Here is a 19817-nt window from a genome sequence, read left to right on the forward strand (position 1 = left end):
ACGGTGCCACAAGTCCTCCTTTTCTCTGTGCAGTGTGGTTATAAAGGACCAGATCCTGAGTTGTACCAATGAAGCTGGGAACAGCAAAGCTGGTAATTAGTGTGAGTGTCCAGTGACGGGGCTGGATACTATAGGGGGACACTTTGTGAGGGGATCGGGGAGCACCGCAAAGCACAGTCATGGCTGGCAAAGCTGAGGAAATGGAAGTGGCTAACAGACTAGGAGCGTCTGGGAGCTGACCCCAGTTAAGTATCAGCAAGCCTGTCTCTCCCTGAAGCAGGGGGGGGAACACGGTGGCTTACGGTCCTAAGTGCCCCAAGATAGCATCACAGCTGCTCCTGTTTTTCGTGTGACATCCCCGTTCCCCGAAGCTTTGAGTTACCCAGGCACGGATCGCAAAAAAGGAAGGCCAGGAGACGGCGCTTGGTAAGAAGAGACTTTTAATGGGACTCAGTTATGGTTGTTACAGTATCTCTCTCCTACTACAAATCTTCCTGCCGGCACAGGGTGTGCTTTGTAAATACACCGGCTATGTTCTACGGGAGACGACGAGTTCTGTGCTTTACCCTGTACAGTGGGGGTTCCTCAGACATGTGCTTTCCAAAGTTTAATCACCACACACAACACACCACAGCCACTCTAAGGGCTACACCCTACAGCTGATGCCATCTCACCGTGCGGCACACTGGCCTAAAGGCCTTGCTACTCAGGGTCAGCCCTTGACTCACCAGCAACTAGACCTCTTCCTCACCTCCCTCCCCTGCTTCTTGGCCCTTTTTTCTGCTCCTCTGGGGCCTGATCTAAAGCTCTTGGACGCCAATGGGAGTCTATCCATTGTCTGCACTGGGGATCAGGCCCTTGGTTTCCAAATGCAAAGGATTCTGGGACATACATCGGGCACCATTCAAACATCAGAGTTTGCCACTCCCCAGTACCACGGTGCCTGCTAGGCTCAGGACAGGAAGACCCCATGCTTAGGACTGAGCCAAAGCTCACTGGCGTGAATGGAAAGACTCCCACGGATCCCCAAAGCCTTTGGGTCAGGTCTGTAGGAATATGTCTACACTGCAAGTCGTGGGGTGTTTGCAGCACAGATAGGCATACCCCTGCTAGCTTTAATCTAGCTGACATGGGTAACAATAGCTGTGTCAACATGGTGGCAGGGGCTAACAACGCAAGTACGCATCCACTCTCCCCAGCGAGCTTGTCTTTGGGCAGCTGGCCCCTGCCAAATCCCAGTCCCCTGTCTTCATTCCTAGGATTACCCACGCTAGCTAATGCTAGCACGGCTATGCCTACCCACCTGCCGTGTAGACAGAACCTGCATCAGGTAGCTGGCCTGGTGGGTGTTGGGTTTGTAATGGCGCCCCACCTCACCTCATTCCCATAGGCTCTCACTGACTAGGAGCGAACAGAACCAGGAGCTGAGGAGCAGTTGGGGGTGAAATAGGCAGCCCCGAAAGGTTCCCCCTCTACCAAGGGTCGTGGTGGAGTCTCCATCACTGACCATTTTTAAATCGAGGTGGGGTGTTTTTGTAGACAGTCTGCTCTGGGATTTATTTTGGGGAAGTCCTTCAGCCTGTGTGATACAGGACTTCAGACTAGAGGATCACACGGGCCTTTCTGGCCTTGCAATCTATCAGCCTTTGAGGTACCCCTTGTGGCTGCCCCCTTCGCCCAAGGACACCCCTGGCCAGGAAGCTTCCCCTCTAGGCAGAACGCAAGGCAGGGGATTCAGGGAGAACATCTGCAATAATAAACTCCACAAGATAGTGCGATTTGGCTCCAGTCGAAAATAACCTGAGCAAAACACGAGTAGGCAGGGACTGTGGGATCAGCTGAGTGCAATGCTGAGTCACCAGGTCCTTCATAGGTAACGGCGCAGGGGGACGGCATCACCCAGTAATACTGCACAAGGCCAGTAGGGAGAGATGTGGAGACTCGCTCTCCCCTTTCTTGCGGTGGCAGCAATGGCATCCAGTCTGTATCGTTCCCAGAAGAACTACACCACCTATTCAGCCATTCCCAGGTCCTGACAAAGATGATGATGATCTACAGTACATTACTAAAAGCACTGTGCGTGGGAATGTATTGCCGGAAACCGTTACCTACCCCACTCACCGCTACCGGGACAGAAATACCATTTCGCAGAGGGGCTGGGCTGCCCACTCAGTCCTGCCAAGGGTTTAGCAGCGAAAGGCAAAAGCAGGGGTCTGTTCAGGGGACACTTAGATGAGTCAGACGCAAGCCCCTAAAATCCCAGATCTGGATTCTGAATATCTCCAAAGTTCAGATCTAGAGTTTTGTAAAGAACTGGACCATGTACTAAACCAGGACTGGGATTTTGACCTCCCCTCTCACCCAAGGTTGGAAGTGTTTGGATCTGGGGGTTATTTCATCCCCGTTAAAAAGATGGGGTGTGGTGCCCCACACAGGCAGCAGAAGAGTTACGGCAGCCTTGGCGAGGCTGCGCAGAAGCCAGCCAATCAGGAAAGGGTTTATTGGGAGAGCCAATCAGGAGAAGGCTTGCTGGAGCAGCCCATCTATAAAGGGCTGCTCCGCAGAGCAAGGGGCAGTCTCTTCCTGGAGGGCAAAGGGGCGGGGCAAGGCAAGGCAAGGCAAGGCAATAGTGGGGGCTGGTGAGAGTGGAGTTACAAAAGTGCTGGTAGCTCCCAGGCAGGCTGGGCAAGTCAGCCAGGCCTTAGAAAGTCAGTTCTTCCTTAGAGGCTGTTGTGCTTGTTGAAGTTGTATCCTGTGCTAATGTGAGCCAGCCTCCCCGCAGCAGATGGGTGCGGTACCGGCTAAGTGTCCCCTCGAGGCTAGGTGGGGACACTTTCTGAGAATACCCCTTATTGCTCCCCGATCCTCACTGACCCCATCCCGTGCCACTAATTCCACAGGGTTGCAACCTATCACATTTTTGCAATCAGAAAAAAAAAGTGCACCCGGTCATAATATTGACCATTGGCCATAAAGCCCTGCAGCTGATCAGCTTTAACCCTTCCCGGGCCAGGGAGAGAGCAAGATCTGGGAACACTCCCTAGGCCACGTTTGCTGCTAGAAACAGACTAAAGTTGGTTGTTAATACAAACTGAAGAGTGGCTGGATTACAGAAAAGTCGTAACGTAACACACACGTAGCATCTATTAACCATAACACACACACACAGAGTGACGGCATATAGCACCACACTTAAACCCCGCCCCGAACCTAATATCTAGCAAACGCCACAAGCAACACTGTGTTTCCACAGAAAAAAAATGAAGGCAGCTCCCCCTGGTGGCTCCCCCCTGTGGGCAGTGTGGCCGGGGCAGATCACACACTAAAATAAGAAATTATAAATATCTCAAATATACAATGAAAATAGATCTGTACAGAACAGAGAATGAAAATAGCTCACGGGTCACTTTGGAACATGTTCGTCATTAAACAGAATTTACACCAACATTTACAGAGTAAATATACAAGAGAAATAGAATCTATAGATTATTATGTATATATGTATATAGGTGACAGTTGTTCTTTGCCTTTCTACCACCACTGCTGACGCACCACAAGAAGAGGAAGGGGGACTAAGTGGACTGGTTGCTGGCTCGAAAGTGTAACTCAGCAGTTGGCGGGCGAGATCTCTAGCTGGCATAAGTCAGCATTGTTTCATTGAAGCGGCTGGAATGATGTGATTTTATACCAGCTGGGGATCTGGCCCCATTGACTCCAAATGGAACCGCAGCTGATTGACATCAGCTGGGGATTGCTTGGGGGCGAACTGATTCTGATGGAGCGACGACTGATTTACACCAGCTGGGGCTCTGGCCCTTAACGCCAACGGCATGACACCGATTTACACCAACTGGGGATCTGGCCCCATTGACTCCAATGGAGCGACATCGATTTGCACCAGCTGGTAGCCTTGCCTGGTGGCTCTACCGACACAGACTGGGAAGGCTACACTGGGTATAATGCTCGTGCTCCTTGCTTGGGATCCTGGGGCCCGCGGGGAGTGAAAAGACCTGGAGGGGGAGAAACAGAGGGAGTTTGGAAGGCCCCGCCCCCAATGGGCACATTATTCCATGACTGAGCACGAGGCAGTGCCTTGGACCTTTCTCTAAAGCAGCTGGTGCTGGGCCCTGGGGGAGATGGACCCTGGTCTGATGAGGTGAGGCCATTCCTGTGTTCCTATGCACTGTGGGAAGGACAGAGAGAAAGACACAGAGGGATGGAGAGAGGGAGGAGTGGCTTTGATTCTGAGGGCACATGGCCAGCTGTCCCAGCAGAAGCCCTCTACAAAGCTCCCCAGGTGACAGGGACTCCAAGCTGCAAGCAGAACGGGCTCGGTTCTGATGCCTTTGACAACCTGCTCTCCCCAAACCGCCTCTGACCTGCACTGCTATTCCACCCACTGCTCTCGACGCCCTGCGGAGTGGGGTCAGGTGGCAGGTTTGCAATTCCCGGCTGAGGCACTGCTCAGATGAGCGAGTCAAATGCCAGGCCTGATTCTCCCCTCAGTGCAAATCAGGGGTAACTCTATGGAAATCCATGAAGAGACACCACTTTAAATGAGAGCAGAAAATAGGGGGGTCCCGGTCGCAGCTGGTGCAAATCATTGAAGTCAAAATGAGATTTCCACCAGCAGAGTATCTGGCCCTGTGTTTCTCCCATGAAGTTTGGAAAAGAGCCAATTCCTAACCCTTCTGATTCCCACTCGGGTTTAAATTTTCTCTCATCTGAGGTGGAAATTTCTTAGGGATGCTGGTGTCTATCAAGCGGCTAATGGACACAGGGAACTGGATCCTTCTAGGGCCATCCTGCAGCTGCTCCATCCCCATCTCGAAGCAAGTGCACCAGCCAGGCAAAACCAGCCTCAGATGCAAAGAACTCAACTCTGCACAGGGCACATTCGTCGCTTTCGCTCTGCTCCGAAGGTTAGCGGGGCCCCCGTGGCGACTCCTAATGCATCGCCCAGGGAGACAAAGTGAAGAGGGTGAAAGAGTCTTCGCGATGACGGCCCATGGCACAAAAGCCAGAGGAAGGGACATGAGCCTTTGCGGCTTGTGGGAACCCAGTGGGTCCGACTGAACAGAAGTGAAATGGTGTTTGGGACACGTTGGGTGCAAGCGGGCGGGGGTGGGCCTGATTTGCAGCTCACGCCGTCTGTCTAGCTGCGGTGCGTATACCCCACTAGTGTAGTAGCTGAGCCCGTCACAATCTTTTGTGTGTGTGTTGATCCTCAACTCCCGGCGAGGCAGAGCCTTGCTGTCACCGCGGGAGAACTGAGGCACAGGGAGACAAAGGCCCAGATCCTGAACGGTATTTCGGTTGATTGCAGTGGGAGTTGGGGGCCCAAATACCTTCAAGGATCGGGGCCGGAGGGACTTGCCTAAGGTCCCACAAGACGTCTGTGGCAGAGCAAGGAGTGGAGGTCCGTCTCCCATATCGTAGGCTAACATCCTAACCCAGAGGCAGCGGAAGATCGCTTTGAATGGGGGTGGAGGGGTCGGAGGGGGGGCCAGTGAGCATGCAAAGCCAGTGTAACTTACCCCCTTCCCGGAGTAACAGTGGAGCTACACTACTTTACACCACCTGGATTTGGCTCGTTGGGCCCAATTCTGATCTCATCTACACCAGTGCAGATCAGGAGTGTCTCCACCGGCATCAATGGAGTTACACCAGGGTAAAAGCACTGTCGGGTCCGAATCGGGCCTGCCTGGCATTCTGTGCGGACGTGAGCAGGGGCAGCTTCCGCTGAAAGCAATTGAAGCTGTACCCACGTAAGCTTGAATGCGACCCCAGTATATCAGGAGAGGGTTGAGAGCATAAAATAAAGTTGTTCTACTTCATCGTGGACCCGCTCGCTAGTTGTCTCTCCAGCTACGCGTCGTTCCGCCCCAGGGTACGTACGTCGCCACAACTGAACACCACACTGGTGCACGAAATTATGGCCACACTGTATCTAACCCAGAAGATTGCAAGGGAGAGGTACCCCTTGCCTGTGGTTGCTGAGTCATGTGACCTTACCTTGGAAAAGCCCCACGGGTGGCCTAGGGGAGAAGGCCCGATTTTTAGCACAGGGATAGGGAATCGGGCGTCATGGGTTCGATTCCCAGCAGTGCCACTGGTTCACATGGTAACCAAGGCCCAGTCTGTGCCTCAGTTTCCCCACCTGTAAAATGGCTACTCCGGGGCTCAATTAATGTCCTTGAAGTGCTTCCAGACCCTTGGATGACAGGTGCAATAGAAGGGCCAAGGGTTATTATTTAAAGGCTCACAGGTTGCATGAGGGAAGTCTCAAAAGAGATGGACCTATGGGTGGAAACAGTGCTAATGGAAACGAACGAAGCAGTGAAAAGCTCCGGGGCTTTTCACCCGTCCTTCAGTCTTCCCGTGTTTACCCAAGAGGGGATTGACTCTCAGCAGAGGGGAAAGCAAAGGATGAGAGGGGAGAAGGTCTCCCAGCCCTTGCAAGGACAAGGGGAGATCAGCCTGGCCTATGCGCTGGCATGAAATACCATCGAGCTGGCGCTAAGTACAACAGGCATAAGGAAAGGCAGGTTAAAAATGGACTAAGGTCTTTAAGATCTCAGTGAACTGGTTGGATGCCAGCAGTTTGCGAGCTGAAGAGACAGCAGCTTCACCTGTCCCAGAGGGAAACTGGAAACAGGATCAATAAAACTCGCTGCCCCATTGAGACCCACAAATGGATGTGGGTAATGACTCTCTCTGCTCCCAAGGAGACCCTGCCCATCAGGAGAGGCCCTCCCTGCCCCCAGATAGATCCTAACCTCCCTCAGATGGATGGGAGAGACCCACAATTACTGCCCCTATCCAAGCCCTAAGTCTCACAGATGGGTGTGACAGACAGGGATTCGCCACCAGAAATGCCAAGACCTGCCACTAACCTACAGGAGACTCCGTAACACAGAGTACACAGCTCAGCTGCTGCAAACTCGGCATGGAGCCTCTGAGCCAACTACACCCCTGCTGGAGGCCACTGACGTCTACGGAGATACACCGGGGAGGAATTTGGAGCCTTGCTGGTAGATGCATGGAAGAAACACACACAGTCAGCTTCCGTTACACCCAGATGACACCACTCTAAAGAAGGGCGGAATTTAGATCATGGAGGTCTATTTCCTCCAGAAGCTAGCCCAAGATTGTAATCCGAATCCAATAACCCCAGCTTCTCTCTACTCATCTCTGTGTCTAGGAGGGCTAGAGTATACCATTCACCAGGCCAGGGGGTTTCTTTCACACAGTGCATTGAAAATGAAAATCCTGGGGCTGGAGCTTGCTCACAGTTACCCAGCTGCAAATCAGGAACGACTCCAGGGGTCACTCCTGATCTACACCCGTGTAACCCTGCTCAAATTCTGGCCTATGGGCATGGCACATGCTCACACACCTGAAATCGTGGTTGCACCGGAGGTCCGGTGCCACTTGGGATGGAGTAACACTGTATAATAAGTGGGTGTGCTCATTGCAGCTCAGTTTAGAATGAGATCCCGCCCCGCCCCGCCCCGACTCATGGGCATATTCCCCATGTGCGTCGAACCAACATCTATAGTAACACAACAGATACCAAAGGGTCAGCTCCTTGCTGCCGCTCACTGTAAAGCGTTGTCCACTCAAGATGCGTCTCCGCTGGGTAAGAAATGTCCACTAAAGCTGAGCTCTTTGGGTGTCTCCAGAGCTACAAAACCAAAGGACGTGCCACATTCACCACCCCAGCGGACACCCCATCAGGAGATGGCTGTCCATCGGGCTATGAACATGGGTGGTCCAATGTGATCAGTGGAGTAAGAGCCATCTCTTCTCCTAACTAGAGGAAAACGAGAGGAGGGGGAATAACTCCAGGTTATAAGAGGAAACGTCTTTGGCTGTCACCCCATTTTGTATCCCTTCTCTGAACTCCTGATGCTTGGAAACCAGGAGATGCTTGGTTTGGTCTCCAATTTTCTCTGTCTGGAACCACACCGATCAAATTTATTGCAGTGTCTTGTTTCTTGTTTTGGTTTTTGTTTTTGTTTTTCACAAGGGCAGCTGACAAGGGGTCCTGCCTTTTTGATTGGAGATTGCCGAGAGGGAAATCCGACGCCCTCCCACAACCCCTTTTTCCCAACCTTGCCAGGGAAATGGCTGCTTACTTGCTAACATTCTAGGAAGGGTTTCTTCTTTTTTTCTTTTTGCTCCACAAACGGACACGATCCATTCCCCAGTTGCCTCCTTTCCTAGGCGCTGGGGGTGGGGGTGGGCCGAGCGCTGGTGGGTGGCCATCACAGTTCAGATTCAGGGGTGCTGGCCAAGTGGTACCCACTCCCATAGCGTCCGTTGGGTGCACTGCTCATCTCCATTGGGGAAGCATTTCCCGGGCCCAGGTAGGAACGGTGCGTGGGCATCGGGGATGGGGTCTCGCTGGGCACTTTGCTCAAGATGAAGCGAGTCTCGTCATTGTCCTCCAGGTTGGAGATGTCCTTCATCATCCGGCCCTTCTTGTAGGTGACGGAGAGGGCGTTGGAGCCATCGGACACCAGGTGGAACTGACGGAGGATGAAGACCACGGGCAGTGGGAGGGTGGCCAGGATGATGAGAGAGATGAGGATGGCTACAGCCCACACTGGGTAATAGAGGAACTTCTCCGCAGCCTGGAAGAGAAACGGGCAGCATCACTACAGTGGACGTGAGTGGAGGCATAGAGGCACATAGGCAGATGACAGGAAGTTATCACTATCAAGTTAAGTAAGGCTCATAGAGGTCTTGGTCCTCCAGGTCCTAGAGAGGACCAGGACATGGTGTCTCGGGGAACTTAATAAAGGGAAGCAGGAGGCCACTGTCTAGCTCTCTGCCGATTCACCTGATGTCTGAGGGAAGGGGGTACAGAGAGATCCATCTACTGTAGGTGTGTTTATCACAAAGGAAAACTTTCCCAGAGTCTGGTTGTCCCTCACCCATCGTCTCCTGCCAACTGTGTGGTCTACACACGAAGGAAAGGGCAGTTCAGAGCTTCAGGGACAGAGGTGGAGGTAGCCAAGAAGTCAATTCCAAACACAGTGGAAGCGGAGAATTCCCAACTGCTAACCTGGAACCAAACCGTCACTCATTGTTTACCCAGGCATTACGCAGGCAGACTTCCCACGAGGAAGGTGAGGACCAAGTGCAAACTGAGTAAGGGCCTCAGGTTTGGAACTGTGGAAGAGGGGACTCACTAAGCGCTGGCGTTCCTGTACTCACCTCCTCTCTGATCCAAGCACTGTAGCCCGGTGGGTTGACTCCGAGCTGGATGATGCTGGCTGTCATTAGCACAGCCATGCAGAGGGGAGAGATGTACTTCCAGGTGTAGAAGTAGAAGATGTATGGCCGGAAGCCCAGCATTTCTGTCAGTTCCTGCATGAATCTGGAGAGAAGGGAGAGGAAACCCAAATGGATGGAGCACAAGAGTCCTGCCTTCTCCTTTCCCACCACTTCAGGTGGAAAACTCCTACCCAGTAACCTCCTTGGTGAACTAAGCATTGGGTGACCCTAGAAAAGGTCAGAAGTCAGCGGTCAGCTTAGGTCCAGAGATCCAAAAGCTTTCTTAGCTTTTTGAAGCTCTTGAGGCTGCAGAGCTGGCCTGGGAAAAGTCCACACAAGGGAAGCTGGCCTGGGAAAAGTCCACACAAGGGACTCCTGGCCAGTCCCCAGTCGCTCCCAGGAACAGCCACTTTGGGACTGCAGCGTTCCTGATTCTGGACCCGCCTCGAATCCTCAAGTGAAGGGAAACGAAAAGCAATGAAGACAAGTGGAACCAAACATTTCAGACAGGGTTTGGTTCCAGGGCGGGGGTTACGTTTTCCCAATTATTTTAGCCGTCGGTACACTTAGACCAAGTTCTAGATCCCCTCTTTATATCCGGGTGAAATGCTATGGCTTGCCTTATGTACAGGAGGTCAGAGCCCATGATCCTAATGGCCCCTTTCTGGCCTATGGGCCAGATTCTCAGTTGCCCTATGCCTTATGTACTGTTGTACACGAAGCTGCAGTGGGTGCAATGCACGACCATCCCGATCTGTACTTCTTTTGCATGGGTGAAGATGACTCTACCAATTGCAGGATCAGGTTGAATCTGGCCCTATGAGCTAGTGACTATCTGTCGACCCCTCCAGGGTTAGAACTCCTTGACGGGACCTCTACAAATGCCTTCAGGATTAGCCCATGCTCTGGTCCTAGCCCTGGAATTTGAGAGGGGGGTGGGAAATGTTGATCCCTGCCTCAAGCTTGCCTATCATTGCTCCTAACCTTGAGGTGCCACTTTGGGACAGAGATGGGTGGCTTGGAACTAACCCCTGTGCCGTTACAAATTTGGAGCAAGAGGTTAAAGGAGAAAGTTTAGGAATCCAGCCAGGCTAATAGAGGCAACGGTGAGATTATTGCCGTTGCATGAGTTCTTACTTCTTGGTGCCATAAATCCAAGCCACGGCAATGTTCTCCAGGATCACCACGACCATGAGCGGCAGCGTGGCGGAGTAATCATCAAACATGGTGACGAAGTAATTCCCCGAGTGCTGCACGAAGATCAAGCCTATCAGGAAGGCGAAGATGCAACAGCCAACTGCAAAGAGCACATGGTCACTGTCAGCATAGCTCCTGCAGGGGAACGCAGAACTCAGGGAGGGGGAACAACGGGGTTCTAACAACTCCCCCAGGCTAAATTCATGCAGCCTCAAACCTGCTGATGGAATAGTAAATAATAACAACAAGCATTACTTAGCATTGGTGAGTCTGGCAACCACCTGTGACTGGCCACAAACCCATGCTAATGCACCGGTCTCTACTGTTGCCTTGTCCTCCCATGGTTTGCCTCTTTTGTCACCTGGGCCCCTATCCTGAAAAGTCTTATGCACATGCTTAACTTTCAGCTCTGAGACCAGTCCCATTGCAATCAGTTGCAGGAGGAGGAAGGATGGTTCTGTGGTTCTCAGATAAAGATAGGAAGTTGATTATTATTATAATGATTTGCATTACAGCAGCACGTAGGAGCCCCGGCCATGATCAAGGTCCCCTTGTGCGAGGCACTGCACATACATATTGTTAGACAGCCCTGCCCTGAAGAATTTCTCAAAGACAAAGGGCAGAAAGGAAACTGAGGCACAGAGCAGTGACATGACTTGCCCAAGTGGCAAGAGCTAGTCAGTGGCAGAGCCAGGAATAGAACCCAGGTCTCCTATGCCCACTCTAGTGCCCTCCCCACAATTCATCTCCCTGTGCTTTGGGATTGCTAGGAACAGCAGGTGCTGTGTTAATATTAAATCATTAAATGCACTGAGGAGAGCTAGGGATGAAGGTGTATGTGACTTTGGTAGAAGGCACAGTGCGTGTGTCCAAAACACTCCGAAATGTTGAGGCCACTAAAGGTGCAGATCTAGATCTGGAACACCTCCAAAGTTTTGTGTCTGCAATTTCGGGTTCAGGCCCATCTTTGGTTATGATGTGACGCTTCAATGTTGTTTTGCAGTCATGGAGCCACAGCCTGGCCCTCCCAAGAGCAGAGGGAAGCAGGGTTCTTCCCACCTTCCATCATCTTTCCAACCCGCTCCCAACAACTGAACAGCCAATCCAGTGCCTAGGTAACCCTGGGCCTCACTAGATCCAGAGTTCCCTTCCTCCCCTCACCTCCCTCCCACCTTCAGCCCCCTCCACAACCAGGTTTTGCTCAGGATCCCTCTGGGAGCAAGCTCTGCTCCCCTGGTCCTGCTAACCTTGGGCCCTTCCTATAATGCAGACAGAGAGCTGAGGTACTGTGCACACTCCTAGGACATCCTAAGGTTCAACCCTGCTGGTGGAGAACCTGCGTCGAGCCTCCTGTGTGGGATCCGACCGGGCCTCACAAGCCAGCAGACACTGCAGTCTCCAACCCACCTTCTCAAGTCACCATGCCCACCCCAAGGAAATGGAGAACCCCCTGCCCCCAAGGCAGAGTAGCCGGAAAGAACCTCACCTGTGAAAACTTCCTTCCGCACCTTGAAGGTGTCAATGATAGGGGTGGTGATACCTGCCATGGTCCCAATCATGCTGCCAAGCCCCAGGTTTATCAGCATCAGGAAGAACATCACAGACCAGAAAGGAGAAGCTGGGAAATGGGTCATGGCTTCGGTGAAGGCGATGAAGGCCAGGCCGGTTCCCTGCACTGACTGCATGGGTGGGAGAAGAGGGACAGCTGTGTCAGACTTGGGAGAGAAATACACTGGGGACATGTGCATAAAAACAGAGACGCCTCTGCAGGCCCAACAGCCACACCTACACCTGACCCCCCACCCCTTGAGCTACCCCTGGCTCTGAAGCGAATGCAAAAGACCGTCCCCAGGCACCTTGTTGAGCTCATCCTCTAGCAGGCAGGCATCCAAGCCCAGCTCCTTGAAGTGATTCTCCTTCACCGTCATGATCACTTGGTACATCTCGCTGTAGTCCTTGGCCGTGAGATGGGAGAAGTTCACGTGGGGCGGGATGAGGTCGTGGCTCAGGACGTGGCTGTTCAGGTATCCCAGGATCTTCTCAGTGTTCCTATGGGGAGCAAAGCCAGAGTCACCAAGGGAGCCCCCACCCTGCAATGGAGATGAGGTGGGATGTGATTGCCCCCTATGGGCCAGGCAGGGCACTGCGTGTGGAGGCGGGACGCTGGGAGCAAGGGGGAGCATCATCTGCAACATTCCCCCACAATGTAGGTGCACTGGGAGGCAACCCTGCCATCAAATGCACTGAGGGTGGTACACTCCCTGTCCTCCTGCAGCTGGCGCTAGCCTCCGGCTCTGCAGCACTCGCCGTGAGTACAGGGAGAAAAGCTATCTTGGCTACCAACTGTAGACCACAAAAAGAACAGGAGGACTTGTGGCACCTTGGAGACTAACATATTTCTTTGAGCATAAGCTTTCGTGGGCTACAGCTCACTTCATCGGATGCATTCCGTGGAAAATACAGTGGGGAGATTTTATATACACAGAGACCATGAAACAATGGGTGTTACCATAAACACTGTAACGAGAGCGATCAGGTAAGGTGAGCTATTCCCAGCAGGAGAGAAAAAAAACGTTTTGTTGTGATAATCAAGGTGGGCCATGTCCAGCAGTTGACAAGAATGTGTGAGGAACAGTACGGGGGGGAAATAAACAAGGGGAAATAGTTTTACTTTGTGTAAAGACCCATCCACTCCCAGGCTTTATCCAGTTTGCAAATTAATTCCAATTCAGCAGTCTCTCATTGGAGTCTGTTTCTGAAGTTTTTTTGTTGAAGAATTGCCACGTTTAGGTCTGTAATCAAGTGACCAGAGAGATTGAAGTGTTCTCCGACTGGGTTTTGAATGTTATAATTCTTGACATCTGATTTGTGTCCATTTATTCTTTTATGTAGAGACTGTCCAGTTTGGCCAATGTACATGGCAGAGGGGCATTACATGCATCCGATGAAGTGAGCTGTAGCTCACGAAAGCTTACGCTCAGATAAATTGGTTAGTCTCTAAGGTGCCACAAGTCCTCCTTTTCTTTTTGCGGATACAGACTGACACGGCTGCTACTCAAACTGTAGACCATGCCCTCTCCCCCACCCAGTGAGGGGCTGTAATCCCAGCCCCATCTCCAAGGCTCCAGCTCTGGGATCAACAAGAGTCAAACCAGCCTGTGCAGCAGTCCCCAGATGCCAGCACTGGTCCAACGCTTGCCACTCAGGTGCTCATCCAGAGATCCAAAAGCGCTGTGCACATTTTAGAAACTCGGTATCGAGCTCGCTTCACCCCACGCTGAAACTCAGCCACTTTTGTGGTCGAGCGCGGCAGCTCTTTAACATCACATAACTACGCACCAGTTGAGGACAGGACGTGAAAGAGAATCCCGTCTCCAGCTGAAACTGGAGGAGGAATTTAGAATGTAATTAGTCACGTTGGATTTGCCCACGACTGTCAGGTCAATACCTCAGCTTTAAGCTTGGATTTCCAACGGGACCTAAGGTCTTATTAGAAGCTGGTGGGAGATGGGCACTTAGGTCATGACTCAGAGAGAAAGAGCACCCTGCAGTGTGTCACCAGCAATACCCTAGACCAGGTTTCATTTATCCCCGTAACAATCTTTTCATCCCCATTGGGTCATGAGTGGAGACAGAACTGGGAGCTCCTGGACCTAAAAGCATGAGCTTTTAATGCATGCGCTAAAGGAATAGGGCCCAGATCCTCAGTGGCATTTAGGCACCTAACTCCCATTGAAATCAACCTTTGAGGACCTGGGCCTAGAAGATACTGAATATGCATCCCCATTTGTGGGGGTTCACCCCCTGGGCAGGAGACCAAGGTCAGGAGAAGGGCCCTGGGAAGTGAGAGAAATCCACACGTACTCCACCACACATTTCTCATTCATGATGTTGGCCTTGAACCCCAGCACGGCGAAGACCACCAGGGTGGCCAACACGGAGGTGAAGAAGTTGATGAAGGAGACGAGGGTGGCATCGAAGTGGCAGTTATTGTCCTGCTTGTTGTAGCTGGAGAAAGCGATGACACCTCCAAAGCCCAGGCCCAAGGCGAAGAAGACCTGAGTGGCCGCCTCTCGCCACACCTGGGGGTCCAGCATCTTGTCAAGCTGGGAGGGGAGAGAAAGGAGGAGGAGCCTGGTGAGTCTCCCCGTCTCCCTGTTCGTTCAGCCTGGCGGGTCCAGGGAAACCCAGCACACCCATCACTGGCTCCAAGCCAGTGACGTCCCTTATGATAATGAAGGCTCTATATGTAGAATCTTGGGCTCCATGTGCTAGCCAGGGCCGTGGGCTCATACCCACTGCACCCTGGACTGACCCTTGACCAGGGTTTTCGCATATGCATATGGACTTGGAGAAGCAAAGAATATAATTCCCTCCCAAACAAACACCCCTTCTAACGAGAGTAATGAGTCCATCGTGTTTATGTAGCCTATTCCACCCGCAGATCTCTAAGAGTTAGGGGGTCACCATCTCTAATTTACAGATGGGGAAACTGAGGCACCGAGAAGGGGGAATCGCCACACAGTGACACAGCTGGGAATAAGACCCCAGCTTGCTTGATGCCCGAGCCTGTCCGTGCTCCAACCACTAGACCCTTGTGCTTTTCATGGATTTCAAAGCCCCTTCAAAGCAAGTGTGGTTAGCTTCCTTTCGGAGATGGGGAAGCGACTGGCCCAGGGTCACTCATTGAGTCCGCAGAGCTGGGAAGAGCACCCAGATCTCCTGATGTTCACTCAGATCCCCCATCCACTAGACCGTCCTCTCTATGAGCTCCCTGTCTTTAATACCTTCCCTCCCCGTTACTATATAGTTAGACCCAGGCGCTCGCTTTCCGTGCATTCTGCAGCAAGCTCCAATCTTCCCATCAAGACCACTGGCTGCTGACTTGCCCCTTGACGACTATGCCATGTTTGCTACCATGGGACCTGGAGTGCTGCAGGTCCCCGCACTGTGTGGAGCGGGAGCTGGATGCTGAATTGCGGTGTGTTCATATCTGCAAAGCCGCCGGAAGATGCACAGAGCCATCTCTCTCTAGCTATTTAGAGCACACGTCTCCCCACGGTGCCTGAGTACCTTAGGAGTGCCCTAAGCATTAACATTAATTGAGAGCTAGTTGCCTGTGTGATTAGCCCAGTTTGTTTTCAATTCTCCCCCCATCACAGCTTCCCCTTTGTAATAAAAGCCAGAGCTGTAGGACTGGAGTGTCCGGGTATCTCTCATCAAGCTATCATCGTTAATATCTTGCATCCGCTTTGTGGGATGAGCTGATTTATCTACATCTCAGCTTCATTAATTCATTAGCTAGTGAATTACTCGATAGGTAAGACTGATGGCTGCCTAGGTTTGTAATTGTGGAGGTTTGTCTGCCAGCCAGCATCTGTCACAGGGGCAGCCCCATGAAGCCTTAAAATGTAGCCCATGTCAACAAGCAGAGAGACTGCAGGTGCCAACCAGCAATGCCCCACCTTGAGCTAAGAGACCTGCCCCCCAAAGCATTGCAGGCTGGGAGCTGTAGTTTCCTCGAGCTGCTGCCTCACTTGTGCAAGTTAGGTGTGGTCTTGGGGTTCCTGACTGTTTCAGTGGCACTGGGTTTAGGCACCCCGCTCTCCAGTAGGGGGCGTGTGTAGCACCGATTGTATGTGCATAGAGGGTTGTGTCAGGCTGTGTGCAGCTGCATTGCATGCATCTGTTTACTAGTGCGACGAGGCTGTATGTGTGTGATGGGGGAGGGGGAATCTGTTTCCTAGTGTGAACCAACTATATGTGTAAATGGGACTGGGTGCACAGGGCTGACTGCATGTGTGTAGATGTAATTGTATGTGTGTAGATGTGATTTTGTGTGTGTGTTGTATCAGTGTGCACCTGCCTCTGGTTGATAGAGGAAGCAGCCTGCTCCTTCCAGGGAAATGAAGGAGCAAGCCAGAAGGAATGGGAGCCTGTATCGTGATCATGGATCTCTGCCCCTATCGCCCATCCAAACTCATCATGAAATCAGCAGGGCAAGCAGCCGTGGGAAATGGCCCTGTCCCTCTCTGATCAGGCAGAGGGGCTGTACAGCGAGTGATGGTCACTTACCTTAGGAGTGAACATGTGCAGGATCCCATCTATCGCTCCCCTCAGGAGCAGCCCCCGCACCAGGAAGCAAAGGAGCACCACATACGGGAAGAGGGAGCTGAAGTACATCACCTGGGAGAGAGAAGACCCAATGTGACAAGGACCTGTGCATAGCTACCGCCTCCCACCCTGGCACTCAGGCAGGGCTCTTCCTCCGTTCCCCTCTGCACACAATCCCCCGACAGAAAAGGAGCAAGAGGGGGAGAGAATGCTACTCTGAAAGAGAAATATTGAGCCTCTATAAGTCAGCATGAAACACGTTGCAGCATTAAGGGGCATTGTGCTGCTGGAATATTGCCCTTCAGCACCTAAATGCCAGTTCTATCTGCCATGGCACCAGGGGGCACTGTGCTGCTCGGGATGCTGTCCTCCATAGCCTGAACCTATCCCCTTTATACCGTAGCATGATGTAACAAGCCCCGCGCCCCCCGTACGGTCTCTCAAAAAGATTTGAACCTGCCACCTTTATCACTGACCTTGACCACTGGAACAGCCTCCATTGGGTTGTAGCAGTAGTAGGCTGTTATCCTCCATATGACCCGGCCACTAGGAAAGGGCGGGGATGCAACGCATACTTTACTAGTGCGCTCTAGTGGCACGAGGGGGCCCTCTGCGGCTAATGCCGACTCCCTGTGTAACCGGGGCCTATTTCACACTTAATCTGAGCAGGGAAGTTTGGCTGTTAACGCTCGGCTTTTGTTCTCCGCTTGCTGCAGAGCATCTGGTGCCTCTTTGTATTGCGGGGGTGGCTGCCAGGGGACCCACAGTCCTGTCTCACCTGTTGACATGCCAGAGGCTTCTACAGCAGAGTTATGGAGACACAGTGTGTTCCGGCATCTCCGCTGGGATTTTACCCTTCAGAACTCCCTTGCCTTGCTCAGCGAGGAGACGCAGCCTCCTTCACAGCGCCAGATGTGAACATCCTCTCAATGCTCATCGCAGCCTTCTCCCCAGGCCTCTGATCCAGCCCTGGTTGTCTCTGGTGCCTACCAATTCCCACTGGCGCTGCCTGCCAACCCAGGAAGACAAGCTGGGCGTTGTGGCAGCTTCCTTGGAGCAGAGTTTCCTCAGCAAAGCCAAGGGCAACGAACACAAAAGGCCAAACCTCGCTCTGGGCCCAAATCATCACACGTGGGTGCCCAATGTTTCACAGCCAGGTGCCTGGCCTGATTTTCACAGATGCAGAACACGCACAAGCCCCCCTGAAGTCACAGGGACACAGCCCTGGAAAGGACTTCCCAGGGCATCCATGCTATCATAGGCAACCCCATTCGTAAAGCTCCATCTTAAAACCAGCACGGGTGTTTGCCCCGCAATTCCTATTGGAAGCCTATTCTGAAACCTCACTCCTCCGATGGTTCTAATTCTAATCGCCAGCCTGTCCTTTTGCTTAAATAGCTCTTCTCCCTCTCGGGTGTGTACTCACCTGATGTGTTTAGAAAGAGCAGACAGAACCCCTCCTAGCTTTCTTTTACAAGGTCACACAAGTCAAGCTCTTTCAGTTTCCTCTCATGAGATCTGCTCCTGATTCCTCTGCTCGTCCTAGCAACCCTTCTCTGCACCTGCTCCCGTTTGAATTCATCTTTACTGAACAGGGGTGACGGGAATTAGACATAGTATTGAAGAGGTCTCACCAGTGCCTTGTACAGTGACGTTCATCCTTCCCTGTCTCGACTGGAAATACCTTGCCTGGTACATCCTGTGTTCGCCTTTTTCACAGCTGGTCAATGGGGAGTTGCTGGTGGCCAGAAACTCAGAACATGAGCTCATTTCCATTAGGGGACCTACAGGCTGAGGTCTTGACATGCTTGCAGAAGTTAATACCCTGTCACATACCAGGGGTATCTGCGAAGGCCAGTCATGATGGTTACATCAACAAGGCCACATTCCCAGCAAGAATAAACTCACCAGCCGTAGAAACCTCCTACCTCAAGGCACAAGCAGCAGCAAACATTCCTACCTTCTCGGACACTTCACAGCTACACTGCTACCCAGCTGCTCTTTTGCAGACACTCCCCAGCAGTGGTCGCATTTACTCCTACTATCCTTGGTGCACATAACATCACTTCAGCCACTGGCAGGAAACAAGACTTGTTGTGGCTCTGGCCACTGCGGACTCTCACCTTCCCTGAGGACTGAATTCCTTTGATCACGGCCAATCCCACGATGCTCCAGGCCGTCAGCAGGCACAGGGTCATCTTCCAGTTGAGCCCTCCGCTCTCTGAGATGGAGCTGGAAATCTCCAGAGCCTCGCAGTACCAGAAGTAGGTGGTTGCGGAGCTCTTCTCACATTCTGCCTCCACCACTGAAACAAACAAGGGTCACGAGAGTTTGGGTTGCTGGAAAGCACCCCCATCCCGTGAGGGTAACGTGTCATTAAGGACCTGCCTAAGTCCCAGGGCAGCCAGCCGTTTTACAAATGTCTGTACGGCACTTGGGGGATTGGACCTTGGTTCATTTTTAATAGCAAAGATGGGATAGAAAGATGCTAACAAATGAAAATAAGATGTTAAATAAATGGTGCAATTTACACCTGCCATAAAATATTCCCAAGTGTACCAGGGAGATGTTTATATGCTACTAAATGCTCTATTAACTTAAACACGCTCTGTAATGGGCTCTCAGGAACCAGCTAGAGGAGCTCTCCAAATGCACTTACCAGCTGCCAACTCCATCTGCAATCCTGATAGCAGGCATGCCACAGTGGCTGTCCCCTTAGAGCAACCAGGCAATTCTGCCAAACATGTCCCAATACAACGCCATGTCCCACCAGTGGGGAAATACCCACAAAGAGGCAGCAATTGTCCCATACTCTGCCACATCCCAGCATCCCCTAACCACAAGCATCCCCATCCAGTGACAACTATCAGCAATGGAAACTACCCACAATCCCAGAAGCACCTCCCCAGATCCAATGCCGTGTCCCAGTAGCTGGAACCATTTTCAACCCTAATAGCTCTTGTCCACGTCCCGTCTCCCAGCACCTGCCGAGTTGGAGAGACAACGAAATCACTCACCGGCCATTGTGCCATTTTTAACAATGGGGCACTCGCTCCAGGGGAGCGGATACTGGAAGGATTTAAAAAAGTAAAAGATGCTCCAGCCGATGATCACGTTATAATAGAGACCGACAAAGAAGCAGACCTAGGGGAGGGAAAATAACACAGTGTTTAGTCCCTCACACAGACCTAACACTGACCAGGAAACCTTGGGACAACAAG

General features: G+C 52.1%; 1 protein-coding gene across 2 annotated transcripts in view; it reads right to left on the minus strand.

Annotated features, from left to right (window-relative positions):
- Nucleotides 1-423: 423 nt before the first annotated feature.
- SLC6A17 (solute carrier family 6 member 17) overlaps nt 424-19817 on the minus strand; it is a 43936-nt gene continuing 24542 nt past the window's right edge. For both annotated transcript variants that reach the window (XM_073319772.2, XM_073319773.2), the window contains exons 4-12: nt 19614-19740; nt 18720-18901; nt 16558-16668; nt 14347-14588; nt 12339-12531; nt 11969-12161; nt 10423-10582; nt 9226-9388; nt 424-8639 (exon numbers count right to left, since the gene is read on the minus strand). In XM_073319772.2, coding sequence (XP_073175873.1) covers nt 8271-8639; nt 9226-9388; nt 10423-10582; nt 11969-12161; nt 12339-12531; nt 14347-14588; nt 16558-16668; nt 18720-18901; nt 19614-19740 — 1740 coding nt within the window. In that variant the 3' untranslated portion in view covers nt 424-8270. The remainder of the gene's footprint in view (nt 8640-9225; nt 9389-10422; nt 10583-11968; nt 12162-12338; nt 12532-14346; nt 14589-16557; nt 16669-18719; nt 18902-19613; nt 19741-19817) is intronic.

Source organism: Lepidochelys kempii, chromosome 21 (assembly GCF_965140285.1).
Source record: "Lepidochelys kempii isolate rLepKem1 chromosome 21, rLepKem1.hap1, whole genome shotgun sequence".
NCBI classification, from domain to species: domain Eukaryota; kingdom Metazoa; phylum Chordata; order Testudines; family Cheloniidae; genus Lepidochelys; species Lepidochelys kempii.